Genomic DNA, 19,922 nt, shown 5'->3' on the forward strand with positions numbered 1-19,922 from the left:
GTATCTGTATACTTCTCTCCTCATTGTTGTTTTGTTGAATTCACCCATAATAGGATGATCACAGAATGTATTGTCCAAACAAGGGTATTTCTGAAAGTTATAGGGGCAGCTATTAACAATTATGCCTGGAAACAAATGTAGACAGAGATTTTTATGAGTAAACCATGACATGTGATAATCTATGCCAAAAGTAAAGAAAGACCAAGTTTAGCACTCTGATTTGTTCTGAAAGTGTGTTAAAAAATAAAACAAATAAAAATTTCATTTGGGACCAATAATCTTTATAACATATTTTTTAGGAAATAGTATAAATTTTTATCTTTCAAAATTGAAAAAGAATTGCACAAAGTTTCAACTATGTACATAGAAAATGCAGTAAAAAAATCTTTACTGCTTTTGTGTAAAACAGGCACTATGAATAAATATAGAAGAATGTAAAGGAATTCTATATAAAATATTAACCTAATCAAAAGCCTTTAAACCAAATTAAGAGTTATAAAAATTCATAATAAAAACATGCTTTGTAAAAATCTAATAGACAAAGCAGCTAGTAAAGAATAAGACAGAAAAAAAAAAAAAGAATAAAAGGGCATTAGATCCAAAATGAAAATACAAGTATGAAAAGAGACAGTGTGAATTAATCAAACAAAACTGTTGAGAGAAATATAATGTGCAAATTTAATGAAGGGATTCTGGTAGTGCTCATGAGTAATCAAAGAATGACAGATCAATAATTAAAATTAGGTAGATAGCTGAGAAAATAGTTTCTTAAAAATTCAAGAAATTAATAGAAAGGAATTTTCACCTTTTTTTAATTTGGGGAAGAAAAAAACAGAAATATAAATTATTCCTCACATACACATACACTTTAAAAACACAAATCAATGAAACATAACTAAATATAGACTTTCTAAAACCTCTTTTGACACATCAATGCCTACAGGAGAATGCACACGTTATAATCATACAAGCCGGAACCATTCAGATTTACCATGACTTGTAATTATCTAGGACACTAAAAGATCCCAGCAAAAGTTAATCTAATAAATCTGCCATTATCTCTGATACTTCAAATCTGTGCCTTGAGCTAAACAGTTGTCAAAACGGAGCTCTGTGCACATAGAACTGCATAAGAGTGGGGGCAAAAATAACTGCCAATGCTTTTCTGATTTTTTTCCTTTCAATTTTTTGATGTAAAATGGTTAGCTAGTATTTTATTCCGATTTTCCACAAGAGGCCAAAGATCACTTTATTTATTTAGTTTTCTCATAAATATATGCTACATAGCATGAAGGCGACACCTCATTTGAGTTCTCTTAGCTCTGAAAGTTGGCTTTGGCTGTATTCACATGCATTCTACAAGGCAACGTCTTCGATTATTATATTTCTACGACCTGAATGAAAGCTGATCAGCTTCAGAATAAGAGACAGTATGTTAGAATATTTTTAGAGGGGTCACATATTCAGTGTTTTCTGTAAAACAGGTAAATCCATTTTACCAGATAATGCTCAAAATTGAAATAGTGAAAAACACAATATGCTGCTATTTGGCATTTTCTGTCACATGAGCAGGAATAGTTGCCTGAGTTTTGTTATCAGCTTCCGTTTCTCAGAAAAACTTTAAGAAAGCAGTACAATCTTTATAAACTACTAACGACCAATATTTGAACCATAATTTTACTTCAGAACTATGACTCTATGCATCTATATGCTCTGCAGCCTCAATTTCTCTATCGGGTCAACAAGAGAAGGCTCTTCTCCTGAGTATCTCCCTGTAGTGGTACTTAAAATAATCATATAAATGAAGGATCTTTATATATATATAGACTTTCTAAAACCTTTATATAAATATAGACTTTCTAAAACCTCTTTTGACACATCAGTGCCTACAGGAGAATGCACACGTTATAATCATACAAGCCGGAACCATTCAGATTTACCATGACTTGTAATTATATATACATATATAAAACAAATGCAATAAAACAAATTTTATTGCAAATTTCATTTGCAATAAAACAAATGAAAACCCTTTCCTCATTCCACATGTATCCCTCTCTATATTCTTTCTATATTTATATATAGAAATATAATCGATTCAATCAATTCGGAACATTTTATAGGTCTGCGATACTGCAAAATACATCGGGTCTAAGTAGAAATCTTACTTGATGAAATCTCTTTGTACATTGTTACAGCCAAATATACATTTTACAGCTTTATCAAGGTTATGGGTGTTCACAATCACTAAATTCAGACACTTCATTGCTATGACTTCATTAACCATCGAAGACACTCAAGAATATCTGGGATACTAAAGTTTATATTAATATATTAGAAAGGACAATACAAACCCAAAGTAGAATTATGATCTATTTGATTTCACATAATAAATATAATTTAAATTTATTTAATGTAAAGTACATCATACTTGGAGTTTGGTTCTGTTTTGTTTCTGACTTCCTTTCCAAGTTTCTTTGTAGCCTTAAAAAAATCACTTGTTTTGAGCTGTAGGATGAGGATGCTAAACATACAGACTCTTTATATCATTTTATATCATTAATAGTATTCTCTAGTCTTAAAAAAACACACACCCAACATTTTAGAATGTTTGACTTTTGACTCTTTATACAGAGTATATAAAGACAGTCATTGTTATCCAAGCAGTGTGATTTGGTAACAGGTAAAAATGTGGCATAATAAAACCTAAATAGATGATAACATGGTAATGAAGAAATTCATTTTGGGTATAAGAGACAGTTGCTTTCTTCACATCATTTTCCCTATTTTGCTTATTTAGCAAAATCTCTATATTCTTTTTTTTTTTTTCCTATTAGTTGTATATAGTAGATGTGACACATATTAACATAAACTAAAAGGATGGCTTAAAAATACTAATATCTTCAGGAATAAAGAAAGTCATTATGCAGAAATGTGCTAAATTGCTGGTCTATAACATGGCTAATATGCATAAAAACCATTTTACTTTATGAATAAATAAGACTATTTTGTATTGACACAAAGGACGAAAAAGAGTAAAAAACCAGCCGAATTCATGAGGTTTTCACTTAATGAAAACAAGCATATGCACCTCAATGGAGAGAGGGGCATTTGAAAATTTAACCAGATGTGAAAATGAATAGAGGACGGTCTCTATAAAAGATAGACCCCTACCATAAAAAAGCAAGTGATGTCTCTGAAAAAGTAAAGTTTTAATAATAAATAAATAAATAAAGGATAAGACAAACCAAAAAAAAACGATACATGATTTCACTTGATGCAAGTATTTCCTAATGATTTCTTCAAGTCTACTTCAAAAATTCCAAAAATTTAAGAATTATTTAAAACAAATCAAGCGGGCAATTATCAGTTTGTTGAGAGTGTCAATCAACAGTAGATGTGGGAGGAATTTATGTAGATGAAAGTACTGCCAACCTTTATATTTGACTCCTTTCTTCTACTAACATAGATAAAAATTTCAGCAGTTTTACTGCCATTTAAAAGAAAAAATGATTTTTTTCCTCATTGTGAATTCCATTTTATAATTCTTTTCTAATATCTATTGTTAATATTCAAAAGGTGTAAGATCTTATATCTTGCTTAAAAAGAAAGAATCATTAACTTCTTCTATCCAGTGTAAATGTTTTTAATCTCACTATTAATGCTTTGAAATATGTAATATATTTTGCTGGATGTAGTTTAAGATAGAGTGCAAAGAATTAATTCTAAAACATTTTTTAAAAGTCAAATTATTTTCTTCATTTTTTTGTTAATGAAAAAGTATACATCTGTTTTTTCCTTTGTTAAAATAATCTATGTGAGGTAACACTGACATTTTCTACTGATAGTCTATTTTAATAGGTTTCTCCATTCATTTAATGTGATTTTCTTTCTGAAAATGTTAGGTCTAAATACGATTAGTTATATAAAATTATAAATCAGCTTTTTTGAAGATTTATAAAATAAAAAAAATTTGGCTGTCTAAAACTGAAGGTTTAAATAATTTTATATCATCTGAAGTTTTATTTTTGTATTTTAGAATCAAGATCGTATTTTTATAAAATGCCGTCTGTTGAAAGTTAAAACTTACTGGTTTTGAAAATCAAAATAATAATTAAATATAAATATAAACATCAACCATCTATCCCTATTTCTTGTTCAGAACCACTGTTATAATAATATCACCTATGTGATATTATTATACACACTTAGTTCATATATATTAATACACTTGAACTTCATCCCTAAAGAAAATGGGACTTACGTGAAAATTGTTATCAGTTTTGAGTTTCAAGAGGATCCTAAAATTCAGAGTTACAGGGACAAGTGGCAAAAATAAATCAGAACCCGGATTTCTGCTTCATTGTCTACTTCTACACGAAACAAGTTACCTTAAGCAGACTTGAAGTGCAAGTATAATGGCTAACTCATAATTTATTTTTCAGTAATATTGGAATATCTAAATTACAAAGATTTTTTTTTTTAATATATGAGGACGGTAATGATATATAGAAAGAGCTAGGTACAAAGTAGAGATGTGGTAAATTGCAGATAAGTATTCGACACTTTGGTCCATGATCCTTAAATTTGGCCCAATTTTCCTATCCAAAATTAACTTTACTTCAGGAAAGCTTAGGTTATGGGGGGGGAAAAGATGATCAGCAGACTATGACTTAAAAAAGGGGCAATTTTCATTGAAATAACTGAGTAAATACAATTTCCCCTGAAGACATAATTTACCTTTATAAATTACCTTTTCCTTTCCTTCCCCTCCTTTCCTATTTCCTCCTTCCTTCCTTCCTTCCTTCCTTCCTTTATGAATAAATAAGAACTATTTTGTATTGACACAAAGGACGAAAAAGACTAAAAAACTTTATGAATAAATAAAGTTTTCCTTCCTTCTTAATTTGTTTTTATTTTATCTTGTATGTTTTTATATGAAAGCTCTGTTTCTGGTAGCATCTCAAAAACAAGGAATTAAGCTATAATTGCTAAACAAAAGATGATTATTTACAAGCAAACTAAACAGGACTATGTCCCTCCTTTTTGAGATTTACTTATTTTTTTGAGATGTAAATTATCAACATACTTGGAGCCATTGTTTTAAACCAGATATTTTACGATAGAGAAAAGATAATTTTCCCTTCTTCTCCATACACCTGATTTTAGTTTATTTGAAAAGAAAAAAAAAAAGTCAATTTCATTTCTTGCAGGCAGTGTAAAACTTTCCTTAATATTATATTCAATTGGACAATGAGACTTTTACTCACTGAACAAAAGCGTGTCCTACTTAGCAGGTATAGTGAGTAGCAATCAAGTGGTTAATAAAATAGAAAACACTAAAGTCTATATAGCACAAAAGGCCAATATCTTTCTACTCCTCATCAGGGAATTATAGAAACATCCTGACCCAGCTCTGCGGACACACAGGAGTTGCCATCCTGATTCGGAACCTTGATTAATATACTCTAGAATGATACATCTGGCAATGGCCTACATAGGATCTCTCTGAGGACTGGGGAAAAAATAGACTCTATTAAAATGGAACAATTATACCACCATATAGTGTAACTATTTTTCAGCTTTCAGAAAAACAAAACAAAACAAAAGTTAAATTTTAAAAAATAATTAATGCTGATCTCAAGAGAAGAGATTTCACTTCAGGAAAGTGTAAAAAAAAAAAAAAAAAAGATAAAATTTACCTTTATATAGTTTCCCTTAGAGACTGAAACTAGTATTGTGTGTTTATTCAATAATAAATTAATTCACAAACTTCATTTTGAAGGTTAAAACTTCTAACTTCTGAATTAGCTAATGCGTCATACATTTTACCTAATACTGTACACGCAATTTTCACAGGAAAATCCCTGCATGTAAGAAGACCAAACGCAAGGATAGGCCTTTAGTCTCACCAGAATCTTTTCATATTTCTTATTGGATTTTAGCAATCGCTCCTGATAGTAAGTATGAAAGGCATTGCTGACATAATGTTATAGATAAGGTAGCTATTATGATGTAGCTGTTACACAGTGTTCCTCAAACCACTGCAGAGATAACCCTTCTCTATCAGGCAATTTAGCAACAAACACCTTTGACTGAGAAAACATAGCATAAGCCTCATATGCAAGCTGGTTTACCTAATGCTAGCTCTCACATCTTAATAACTAAATCAATATTCAACTCTTGCCACATCAAGGTAGGACTTTCACACTGCATCTGACTTAATCCAGAAAAAAACATAAAACTTGGCTATGAAATATCCAAGATGTGTTGCCATCAATTACCTAGACCTCCCTGATTTGCTATTCTTTATGTAGGTTGCCTTGAAAAAATGCTTTACTGAATGCTGCAATATGGTCTCTAAAATTTATGTAACTACAGTTTCTAAATTGGAAGTATTCTTACAAATTACTTTGACTTTAATTGGTCTCTGAAGACATGGTTTGAATTGTTATAAAATAATATAGGATATGTAAGTAAAAATAGATTTTAGATTTTCTTCTTAAATCGGGATTTATAAAAGTGTATTATTTTTCCTGATGATATGAACATCCTCGAAAGACAATGAGATAAGAAAATGTGAAAAAAATAACTTAAAAAGCCTTATGTAATTAATTCTTCTTAAAAGAGATATTTCTGTGCAGTTTAATATTAAAAAATAAAGCAACCATTAATATTGAATTACTGTGTCTCTCTACACAATATATGAAAAACAAGATTCAAATGATTTCAAGCAATTCAATTTTATTCACAATTGCCAAATAAAACACATAAGATCTGCTTCCACTCTGATCTACCTGCAATTCTTCTAATAATATACTGAAACAAAAAATAAAATAAAATATGAAAGAACTATACAGAAAAATCAAATATTATCTGAGATATCGTTGTGTGCCCTAAATCCCTAGTATACATACGAAAAAAAGTATCAGGTTCTTTTTTTTTGACTTTTGAATTTTGACTTGAAATACTACTTCAATTCATACTGAGTTATCATACTGAAATAGAAAAAAATGATCTGCATTCGAGTGTTCACTTTCACTACCCTGAGAGCACTAGCTTCTTCAGTATTTGAAAATTGTGGAACTATCTTAAAGTGGAAGTACTGACAACAGGCACATCCCTTGGTCTGTGGATTCGGGAATTATAACCTCCAGGCCAAGCTGCATCATAGATTTCTTTTTGGCTATTAGATAGCTAAAGAATTCTAATGCGTTAATTTTTTTAATTGAGCAAATTCATTAAACATTTTTATTATAAATGGACATTAAACATTAAACATTTTTATTATAAAACAAATTCTAATACATATAAAATCAAATATTGTATCATATAGAGTTTATTGCTGAATATGTTTATATATGTTTCTTTTTAATTAAAATAGTGATTTTGAAAATTACTTTTATAAGCTGAACTGGAAAAATTAAATAAGTCTTTTTTCCTTCCCTTTGAAATAAACAGCATGAAAAGGAAACTAAAAAAAGAAAGAAAGAAAACTAATAATCTAGAATACGTGTTAAAATACAATTTACTTTGTGGTATTCCCTTCTGTTTTAGATTATATTAATTCATCTAGCATTGCCTTATTTCAGTGTAAATCAGATTGCTAAGTATCAATCTAGTTAACCTCAAAACATATTACAATATTAAAAAAATAAAAATTGGAAGTAAACTGATACGGATATAATTAACTGTTCAAAAACCAAGAAGGCAACTGCTTAAAGTAAGATTCAATCGATGTATAAAAATGAAAACTGCCAGTATGCTTTCTGGGAATGGATGAGAAATGAATCTTTCATTTATTTATCCATAAAATTGCAGACAATTTATTAATAAGCATAGAACTGTTACCCAAAGCATAATAATGCTAAATATCAATGTCTGGATTCCAGAAAATAGAGGATGAAAAAATGATAGGAGAAAATTTTATCAGTCTGCATCATGAAACATTATCAAGTTGAAATTATCTTCCTGAATTTTATAAGCATTTTAACTTCCTCTTCTCACTGGCATTTATTAAACCATAAGTCACCTTAAATTGGTTTATGCGTATTAAAATTTAATAAGCTCTAGTATGCATTCAAAATAGAAAGACAGTCTGATATGCATTCAAATATAGATTTGCCTTTAATTCAAAAATAAATTACCTTTATTAGTTTATATAATATTAATAGATTTATTGATTTATGTAAAGGCAAAATATGTAAGGACAGTATACTTGCACTTTGTCAACAATTAAAATCATTCTAGATAGGCTTTTTTATCTATGAATTAAATTTTGAATAAGTTTCTTTCTCATGTGTTCTTTCTCAAACAACCCATTTCCACTTCTAAATACACGAGGGAGTTGTGCAAAGCTATTTGTAAAACCATTAAACTTTTAATTTATGCATACACATACTACATCTATGAGTAAAAAGAATAGCTTGCATTTTTAAAATTGAAATGCAAATATTAAAAGCTTAAACATTAAAAAATCATCACAGAGGAGCCAAAAAAAAACAATACTAATTTACTTCTTACTTTTCATCTCTCCATTGTATTTATATTCTGGTTTTCCTGCACAATCACTGTTTATTCCATTATTTAAAAAATCTCTCTATATTAGGCTGACCAAAGGTTTAGATTTGCCCTGAAAAATCTGTCTCAGAAAAAGTGTTTTCTGAGTTTCACATTAAAAGTGTTTTCACCCTTAAAAATGAATCATTGAATAATAAATTATATGGTCATCCCACTAAATTCTATCATTAAGTGCTATTAATATGGTTATGAATTAATGAATGGATAAAATTCATTTCAAATGGACAAAAATATATATCTTTTCATTTAATAGAATTTTGGTGAAAATAAGTAAATGTTTGTCCATAATTTCTTCATATCAACTTTGGGAAACACTTTTGACTAATGAATTGGTAAATACTCATCAAGGAATTATTAATCTATTATATTTCCAATGAGCAAAAGCAGATGAAAAAGTATATTGCAGAGATTTTTCAGAAGACATAATTTTTAACTAAAATGCATGTATTTTAAATGCTTGCAAAATGATTCTGCCAAAATGTTGATGCTGCATTTAAAAATCACAAGAGATACCATTTTCAAAGGTTACATAGATAAACTGTCAAATGAAGGCATACAATATAGCTAGTTAGAATAATATAATTAGCGATCATGCTGTGGTTAGGTTATTTTGAAAATTGTACCTGGCACGAGGTAAAGACTAAACAATTTACACATCGTACATCACCACACATGAATGATACTATAAAGTATTTGTATTATGGCTCATGTATTGAATCATTTTTTTCTACTCACGAGAATTTTCAGTTTTATTCAAAAAACATATTCTCTGATCATAGTTACATACTAAATATACTATTTCACCTACTAAAAATTCATGATTTTGTTCATTTTTACCTTTTCCATTCAGTTTTAGTTGAATAATTTGATAAAACTAGCTATATTCCTCCGTGAATATTATGGTAATAATTTTAGGTTTTCTAAACTGATGTATATAAAACTGAACTCCCTTACTCTATTAAATGATCTCTTTACATTCTAATTTGATAAAGATCCTTTAAACATAATCCCTTAAACTCTTTATTACATTAAATTGGTATTATAGTGATTCCTAAAACTAATTTGTTAAAACAGTTTTGCCCAATGTGCCAACAATATAATGAAAACTCAATATGAATATGGTTAGGATGCTGCTCTAAAAATTAAAATATTTTGATACAAATGATTTCTGAAACCTAATTAAACATAAAGTATGAAAAACTAGTTATATTTTCTTCTTAAGAATATTTTCTTTATGAATATTGGTCTGGCTTTGCATGTAAAAATTTTGACTACTTTATAGCTTGTTAATTTTATTTTATTTTAAATTCCTATGGGGTTTTAGTTTTTATCTAGAACCTTAAAAAAGTCATATTCTTTGAAACAATAATTTTCCTCCCAGGATCACTTCTTAAGAAAATAACGAGAGATTAAGAGATTATTATAAATGATACCTTTAACAGCACATTATCTGTAAGAGTAATCAGAATAGTTCATTGTTTCTAAAAGTGATGATAAAATATGTATATATGTGTATTATATGTAATTTTCTCAAAATAGAAGCAAGCTTCAAAAAGAGTTGCTTGATACTGAGTTTGAATATTGAGTTAAATATGATTAATGCTTTTGAAGAAATTTAGAGATCAAGAATTTGCTCAAGATAAAATGCTAAGTGTTAAGGGAAATGCACAGATTATATATTTGAGATGAATCCAATTGTGGGATATATAGAGAGATATATATGAACTATACACACACACACACACACACACACACACACACACACAGATACCTTCAAAGACTACTGAGGAAACAGGCAAATGTGTTTATAAAGTTCTCTCTAGGCAAGTTTGATTATAATCTATAATTTCCACAGAGTTTGGTATTGTACGGTAAGAGAAATCTATTTAAATGATCCTTTCAATAAACAGATTACTAGCATCTTCAGCAAAATATTCAACCACAAATTGTTTCTTTTCCATTTTCTATGACTATATGGTCTTATACTATCCATCTATCTCACCTTCACCCTTCACCCCTCCCTATCTGACACCTCCTTCTCTCTCATACTCCCCTCTGCTCCAGCCAGGCTAACTTTGTGCTTTTAATTCAATATGCCAGACAATAGAGATTGCACTGATCGTTCTCTCTGCTTGGAACCCTCTTCCCCAGAGAGCACCTGGCTGAACTTCCTCACTACCTTCATGGCCATCCTTACCTTCACTTGTTGACTAAAACACCATATTCTTCATGAGGACTCCTGTCTATCTTTTATGCAATGTATCTGAATTATTGTAAGTACCTAATACCAAAATGTTAAATGAATGAAACTTATTGATCAGAAATATTTTTAAATATTAATGTATCATCATCGTCCTTATCATCAGCAACAGCAGGATTGTGGAAAATTTGAAATAGCACAAATGAATTCCTTCTCTGATGAATTCTTATTTATTGATATTACCTATGTAGAATTAATCATATTCCTATTCTGAAAAAAACAATTGGTTGAAATTGAGTAGAGGTTACAAAATCAGTCTTGCAATGAAAAACTCTTTTCAGTTTCCATTTATCTGTATATAAACAGCATGTTAAGATGATAAGTCATATTAGAGATCACCTAGTTTTCATTGATATGTAAAGCATTTAAGACTCAGCATGTTACGGTCACAGTCAAAGGCAGATATTCAACTGGTATTACTACTGAGCCAATACTAGAACCAAGTCTACTAATTCCTGGTCTAACATTTGTTACAATGATGCGGAAAGTTTTAAGTCTTCTATGTATATAATGATCTATTAAGGCAATTTCATAACACCTAGCATGTCTGTCAATACTCGTGCAACTTAAATGTCAGTAGATATTTGTGAAAAACAAAAACAAAAAAACCCTTAGTTAAAGAGAAAGATCAGTTTATGTATAATAGTCACTAAATTTGCTTTTGTCTAACCAAAATAAATAAATAAATAAAAATTACATGAGTATGTGTTGATTAATATAGAAATGGAAATTTTATTATACTTGCTATATAAAACAACTTTTTCCGAAGAATTTGTGAAAGCGCTATCAAACTATCCAACGAGAAAAGCCCATGACCTCTCAAGATTTCAGAGAAAATGAAGAGGCGGTAGAGCGATGATTAGATTAAGCTTTTTCAGCAGAGGGGAAATTTCCAAACATGTCTGTACCTTGTTGCACCATGAGTGATCTGTATGAACAGTCTCTCCTTACAGAGTTTATCCCAACCAAATACTCTCGCAGGATCCCAACCATCCTGAAAATATTTGCACCTGATGGGAGAAAATAATCTATCATGATCCAGGACTTTGCTCCCATGAGGAAGCTCCCTCCAAAGCTGCAACCTCAGACAACAATGACAGTGAGGTATGAGAGAATTGTTCATCACAGGAGAGCCTGTGGTAACCATCCACAGAAATTCCATTATTCTTTTCAGGTCTTCATGGTCAAATTGGTGGTCAAATATATACATCCTTTATCTATTTGAATCACAGAATTACGTCATACTTTACTAAATCTAAATGAAAAGCACTATACGGATCAACAACGAATGTGAGCCCCCTTCCCCAACCCAGTGAACTGCTTCATGACTATTCTTTTGATGTGATTTTAGAATTTTTTAATGAAGAGTTGCTTTGTTTAATAAAAATGACCCCAAAGAGCAAGTCAAGTCTATAAAAATGCAAATTTAAATCCAATCATGATTGTTTTTAATCTAATAGTTATTTCTAATTGAACTATTCAAATTGCCTACGAAACATTCTCGAAACCTCCGTGGACATCAAGGGGGCCGTTCCACACAGCGGGAATAAGTTTCAGCTCTCTCTCAAGTCATCACTGGTGTTTCGTGGGTCACTTTCAAATTTGATAATTCCAGCTATTTATCCTTCTTTAAAAGTTTCAGAAGTAATTTATTTTCTACTTGTAAACTATGGGATGTAAAATTACTTTTAATAATCAAAAGTAGAAATGTAAATGAGAACAAAATAGAAGTTAACTATCAAGTCAAATGAATTTGAGATCATAACAATATGTCATTTTAGACTTCTATTACCACCATTAATTAATATTCTGAATATATAATAGATATTACTGATTAACTGGTAGTCTGGCAGCTGGAAATTTTCCTATTTTATTCCTAATTTTTAGTTTATTTATTAAGTGGGTATGGCTTAACATGCACTTAGAAGAAAATGTCAACATTTCAAATAAAAACAGGACCATCATCACAAAAAGATTGTGAAAGAGACTATGATGACATTCTAGGCTTGAAAATTCCAAACATTCCTTATTCACTGCTGAAGAGGTTTCAGATTAACTATAGGACATTCCTGGAGGAAATGATTAAATTTTCATTTAGCCTTGGAAACTCAAATATATCTCCTTTTACCCTAATTTAGCACCACCAACAAGCAACTGTAGTTTCTAACATTATATGTTACTCTCCTATTCTATATTCAGTTTACTATATAAACCTCTTTTCTAAATCACCCAGACTTCTTTCCTCCAATAATCTTCATATACAATAAGTTGCCAAATATCGTTAGTTATTTGTACTGTGTCAAATCTTTATCTTCCATTCACACTGACCACCAGAGGAATTCTGGTCTTTATCATTTTATATGGAAGTTTACTGAGTCAGACTGGTCTCCTTGATGTCAACTTTTCCTTTCTGTAATTTGTGTGTGCGGTCATAGAAAAAGTTTCCCTAAATGGCTGCATTAGTTGTGTTATGCTCCTGCCCACACATTTTCAATGGCTTCCTACTGATCATTAAAAATGCTCAAACTCTTAGCTTACATCTAAGATTCTGTACAAGTTGGTCTCCTCAATTTTTTTTCAACTTTTAAAATAAACTTTAAAAATTTAAAATAGTTTTGATCTACAGAAAAATTAGAAGATATTACAAAGAGTTCCATGTATCTTACAGCCAATGGCCTCTATTTTTAATATCTTACATTCATCTAGTACATTTGTCACAATTAATAAAACAATATAGATGTACTTTTATTAACTGAAGTCCATGTTTTATTCAGATTTCTCTAGTTTTTTTACTTAAGTCCTTTCTCTGTTCAAGGGTTCCATGTAGGATATCACTTCTCAATATTTTTACCTATATGAAGGAGATAAAAATTCCATCCTACAACTTCCACAGCTACAGCAAAGATCAATTTTACCTCACCAATTTTTAAAGTTGACTCTCATATAATCATTGATCTTCACATGGTAGATCCGGGTGTGTTTTCCAGACTGGTAGTCTTCACTAACAAAAAGTCAAATAAAATTTTTGTAACTTTACATAGTAATGGATGATAACTAGACTCGTGATCATTTTGCAATATATAGAAATATTGGATCACTATCTTGCATACTTGAAACTAATATAATGTTATATGTCAGTCATAATTCAATTTTTAAAATATCAAATTAGATGTTGTTCCAAGCCCTTTAAACAACACAAACATCAACTGGGGTAAACTAGAAGAGATAAGGACTTAGTTTTGTTTTCTGAATAATTTCATTCCTTAGGGCCTTATACAGTGTCCAGCACAAATAAATGTTGAATCATTTAAAGCAAATTATATTTAAGAAGATAGAAAAAAATATATACCACGTTTAGACATCAACGATGCTTTATACATCAGTATAATTATTACTAAGATTTTTTTTACCTTGTCCAATATTTTTAATAGATGTTGCACATTAAGAGCATAAACATAATTATAAAGGGATACTTGTAATACTAAGAGAACAAACTACTTTTAGCCTCCCTCACATAAATTAGAAGCAAATTATAGATACCATACTAATTACTACCCGATATATCTATTCACATCTTTGAAGATTTTAATAAGGATTTATATGGCAACATACTATTGATTCAATTTGAATTTCATTTGACTTTGAATTAAAGAAAAATAAAAATCTGACTTCTTTTGAAAGTAATTTATGAAGCACGTAATTCCCCCCAGATAGAATTAATGACTATGCCATATTATTGAAGTGAATTTGGGTAGGGAACTCATATCAGAGAAAAATTGGTTACATCTGATGAAAATAATATATCATTCAAACATTGATGGTATTTACAAATGTATCCAGTATTCAAATACAGTGATAATATGTAAGTTATAAATATACTGAAATGAATTTACATATTTATATTCATAACACTATAGTTTAAAAAACTAATTAGGTAAAATACATAACCTCTATTAAAAAAATTATTACATATAAACTAAAAAAAGAACTCGCCCTATGGCTTAAAAAGAAAACCTACCTTTTTAAAAAGCTGCTTGTTTCATTCTTTTCAACATTAAAAAATTTGTAAACGATGATTAATAAAATAGTGTCATGTGAACACAAAAATAATTAGGTTGATAATGGATTTTGAATATTCTTGTGTTAATAAATTTATGTGAAAATGTATTATTATACATTGTTTATACTTTTTGTAATTTTAAGGACAAGTCTTACTAGAGATGGTATAATTTCTGGGCACAAATACATTTGAGAAGTTAATGATTTCCTGATGAATATAGGCTAACAGTAATTTAAAAAATAAGAGGTTTTGTCATTCAAATTTGGAAGAAAAATATACATACGCACATGAACTCACATACATTTTTATACATAGATGTGTGAGTATAAAGCAGAAAATAAATTCGGTAATCAAAACATGGAAATTCAAAGTTATATCTTATAAAAAAAAATCTTGTAGATGTGTTTCCAAACCTCTAGAATTTTATGTAGCCTAGTTTTTAAAAATCTCTGTATTTCATTGAAGAGGCAGCAGAACCATAGCAATGTTATCCTCAGTAAAATGCATATAAAGTCCATAAAAAGAGCAAAAAACAATAGTACTAGATACTGGGGCAGAGCAAGTCAGGATAATAATAATAATAACGAATAATAATAATAATAAATAATGGCAATTAATCAGATGACTATATGCGGTACTGAAAAACTCTTCATACCTCTATACACTTAGACGTAGAGAATCAGATTCAACTCTACTTTCAGAAGTAAAATACCTTATTTTCAACTTAAAAATACTAGTATAACTGCTTTGTGAACTTTCTGTTGCACATTATTATTGAACGGGGTAAATAGCACAAGGGACTAGAGTGGAAAAGCACAGACATGGCATCAGACAGACAACTGCTACACCACTAAGGGCATCAACCGCAGGCAAGTTACTTCAATTCTCTGATGATCAGGCTTTTCATCTATTAAGGGAAATAACAGTCATCTCTTCCGCTTGTCACAAAGACAAATTTATTTAAAAGTACTTGGTGCAGTGATTGATTTATAGTAGATGTTCAATAAATGTTTTTTTATTTAATTCTTCATTACTTCTAGCTGATCTTTTGTTATCTGATAGAATAAGTTCCTAAAGTTGTCATGTATTTTAATCTTTTAATGGTTTAATTAAGGTTTATACTTAAGGTAGGGTTGACAGCTAGGCCGTAAAATAAAAATGAAAGACAAAAATCAACTTTGATCCTTATCGACAAATATAAATGGATGGTACTTTGAATTGAGTAATCTTTCTTTTGAGTTGTGTTTTATATTCAGAATGATTTCAGTAAAAACTCTTGGGCATGGCAATTAAATTAAATGATATTATGATAGACAAAAATTAGAAAATATTAAACACATCCCTGCCTTTTTGAAACTTGATGAATAATCGGTTTGGTCATTGGTCTCCTCTGGTCTATTATTAATTGATCATTTTAAAACAAAAATCCGATCAGGTGACTCCAATCAAAATAAAGTTTTTAATTGCCTATAGAATCATATTCAAACTCCTTAGTATGGCATTCAAGGTCTTTCATAATCTGACCTTAACCCATTCATTTGGTCCAATAGAATTATCTTCATTGTAAATCTACACCTGATATTCCAATAAAAATATTTCTACTTACTTGCCATTGTTGGATTATATTTGGTCTGACTTGCCACACCTCTAAATCTTTGCTCATTTATTATCCCAGCTTCAAGTACTCAGTTCACATTATATCTTGTAGTCCTACTCTACTTTCAAGACCCTATTAAAACAACATTGAATTAATGCCCTATTCATTTCTCTAACAGAATTAATTTTACTCATACATGTATCATAGTATTTAATTAATGGAATTACAGCTACATGGATAGAGAAGTAACATCTTCAGTGACTAAACACCTTGTAGGCAGAGCATCATATATATGAATGTTGAAATAATACTTATCAAATTAATTTATTCATGAATTAATTAATGACAATGAGATCAGCCCCTGAGTAGAAGTCCTAATATAACACCATGAGTTAAAAAAATATATATCAGATATATTCATTTAGTGATTATATTCACTCTATTGCTTATTGCTTTCATATAGTGTTGAGTAATACTTGTATACATCACAAAATCATTTTGAATGTGTTAAAATTTTCTAAAGTTTTATTGCTATCCTATTCTTAAATATTTTTTAAAATGATACCTTATAGGAGTAAAAAGTCAGATGTCTAAAGAATATTATGTAATAAACACAGTAATTAAAATTAGTCAAGAAACGACTCAAGACAAAAATAAATAAATAAAACAATTTCATCTCTCAACATAAATTTTCAAAACCTCAAACAAAATAAAATCCCAGGCAGACAAATCAATTTTCATGAAATATGTATTTTGTTTTAAAAATATACTCTGTATAGAGGCAGGGGCATATTTGTTATCAGTCTGCAAATCCTAAAAGAACTACTCAAAATGATCTTATGAACTGATTAAACATTTAAATGTTCCCAGATTATTTTTTGGCTTGCCAAAGTAAATATTTATCCTATTAAAACTATTACAGGGATAGTAGGCCATTTTTTCTATGTTTGGTCTGAAGCAAGACCCTAATTAAACATTTCTATTATGATTTAATAGGAAACTGATAAAATCACTTCTTCTGGTGGTAGATAATATTGTTTTCATTACATCACTACTTGAGTTATATATCATCAGTGTAACCTATCAAGAATTTTAAAAAGCAAAAATCCTAACATATAAATTAAGTACAAGCCTACGGATTCCTTGTCCATAATTTTGAAATTCAAAAAAATTTCAGACCTGGCAGTTACTTTGTTACTTATTTGATGGCCAAAATGGACTTGAACTGACATTGGGCTGTTTATATTATTAATTTCTTCCATTTAACATGAATATTCAGACTTGTCACTAAAAAATTGTCAATGTATTTGTCAATACTGCCACAAATCCCAGAAGGGGTATTATCTAATATATGAAATATACATTATATCACTTTTCTAAAATCTCAAATATTCTTAACTCTAGAAAACTCCTACTTCTAAGAATTATAGGCCTACACATCACATCAGCTTTCAAAAATTCATGCAAGCTATGAAATTGAAAAGTATAGGAGGAATAAATTCGAGCATGCTAATATGTTTGCTTTGATATATTACGAATTTTGATTTCTTGTGTTTTAACAATTATAAATACTAAATAATGGGTGTATCTGTTTTTGACAGATGAGCACCTCGCAGTAAACCACCTTGATAATTTCCTGAGCACAACTTGCTTTTCACAAATCCGAGTCATTTGTATTATGTGAAATAATGAGATTTGTGGCAGTATTGACAAATACATTGACAATTTTTTAGTGACAAGTCTGAATATTCATGTTAAATGGAAGAAATTAATAATATAAACAGCCCAATGTCAGTTCAAGTCCATTTTAGCCATCTAATAAGTAACAAAGTAACTGCCAGGTCTGAAATTTTTTTGAATTTCAACTTTGCCTTGTACTTTATAGAGAAGATTGCAGCCACTTCTTAGAGTTCTTTATAATCATTTTCCCTTTACCTCTGCATTGTTGTTTATCTCTTAAAATTTCTTTCTTTCTGCTGGCCTCAGGCTTAGTCTCAGAAAAAGAGTTTACTTTAAAGCTATCATGCTCCAATGACTATCTTTTATTCAACCTTTCTAATTGGATCATTTGCCTAAGTATATTATACTCAGTTTCCTTACATAATAATTAAAATATTTTCCACTCATGATACCATCTTCTTTAGCTAAGCTTTTTTTTTCCTTTTCTCCCTCTTATTCCATTATTTGCTAATCTTCCAGAAGTAATAGAAATTGCTATGTCCAAGGCTTGACCATACTTTCATGGCACACACTTTTGAAATCTCTTTTTTTTTTTCATTACTTTATCATAACGCCTCTCATAGAAATCAAGATTGGCCTGTCAGTTATTCAATAGCATAGTGGTTCCTTGGGACTCATTTTCTTGGACTTCTCTAAAGAATGTGTATGTATCTTCTGGTCTGCCTTTGATTACTGTGACACTATGGTTTCCTACTTTCTCCATTCCTTACTGACCATCTCTTTTGTGTTTTCATTGGCACCTCTTCTTCCTTTTGTCCACTCCCCTCTGGACACATTGACCTATTCATTATCCCCCAAATATTATTTATATTTTGCATATTCCATGATTATGTTTATGTATTTGTTGTAATTGTTCTATCAAAGTAAAAACTGTTCATTCCTTAAGTCTGAGCTCACTTTTCATCTTTTATAAAGCCTTTGTTGAATAATTGTCAGTATTCTCTCCCTCTTGAAATTTTCAGACCTTTTCATTTATACCTAAACACCGCCACATTATTTTCTACATTTTATTATATGTTTGTTATATATTTTATTTCCATCACTAGCCTATGAGTTCTGTGAAAATGGCCTTCTGAGTATCAAGAAGGTTCAGGTAGGAACTTCATCCTCATTTGAGTGTAAGCTCCATACGAGCAGGAATATTTGTTTTGCTTACTACTCAATCCTTGACAGTTGGAGAAGCACCAGCACATACTAGAAACCCAACAAATATTTGTTGAATAAATATTCAACATAGCACCTAAGATAGCATCATGTGCATGATAGGTACTATACAAAAAACTACTGAATTACAGTAAAAATTGAAAACAAATGATTCCAAGTGAAATATCCTTTTCTTCAAAATAGTGAGCCTTGGAAGTTATACATTTATACCAGACCACATATTTTGAGACAGTCCTCAGAACTAGTTTGTGAATCCTAAAATAAAACCAGCTCAGTATCATTTTGTTTTTAATAAAACCAGCATTATCCAGCCTTACTTAATGCATTCATTTAATTTGGCTATCAATTATATTTGGCTGGAAGTGAAATCTAAAACTCTAGGCTTCAAATAACTCATCAAGAGAGTCTTCAGATTTTGGATCTTCATAAAACATATTGAATATATATTTCTTGGCAAGTTGAGTGATTATTGAACTCTTCCCTTTCCCAACTTCTGGATATTGTATCCTGCAGGAGTCTGT

General features: G+C 29.9%; 1 protein-coding gene across 5 annotated transcripts in view; it reads right to left on the reverse strand.

Annotated features, from left to right (window-relative positions):
- PCDH17 (protocadherin 17) overlaps positions 1 to 19,922 on the reverse strand; it is a 96,668-nt gene that overhangs the window by 28,883 nt on the left and 47,863 nt on the right. Inside the window, exon 4 of one of the 5 annotated variants that reach the window (XM_023525162.1) lies at positions 13,602 to 13,841. The exons of the other annotated variants lie outside the window; for them this stretch is intronic. Coding sequence (XP_023380930.1) covers positions 13,798 to 13,841 — 44 coding nt within the window. The 3' untranslated portion in view covers positions 13,602 to 13,797. Of the gene's footprint in view, positions 1 to 13,601; positions 13,842 to 19,922 lie in introns of those variants that run through there. 5 annotated transcript variants of the gene reach the window in all.

Source organism: Pteropus vampyrus, unplaced genomic scaffold (genome assembly GCF_000151845.1).
Source record: "Pteropus vampyrus isolate Shadow unplaced genomic scaffold, Pvam_2.0 Scaffold13, whole genome shotgun sequence".
Taxonomy (NCBI): domain Eukaryota; kingdom Metazoa; phylum Chordata; class Mammalia; order Chiroptera; family Pteropodidae; genus Pteropus; species Pteropus vampyrus.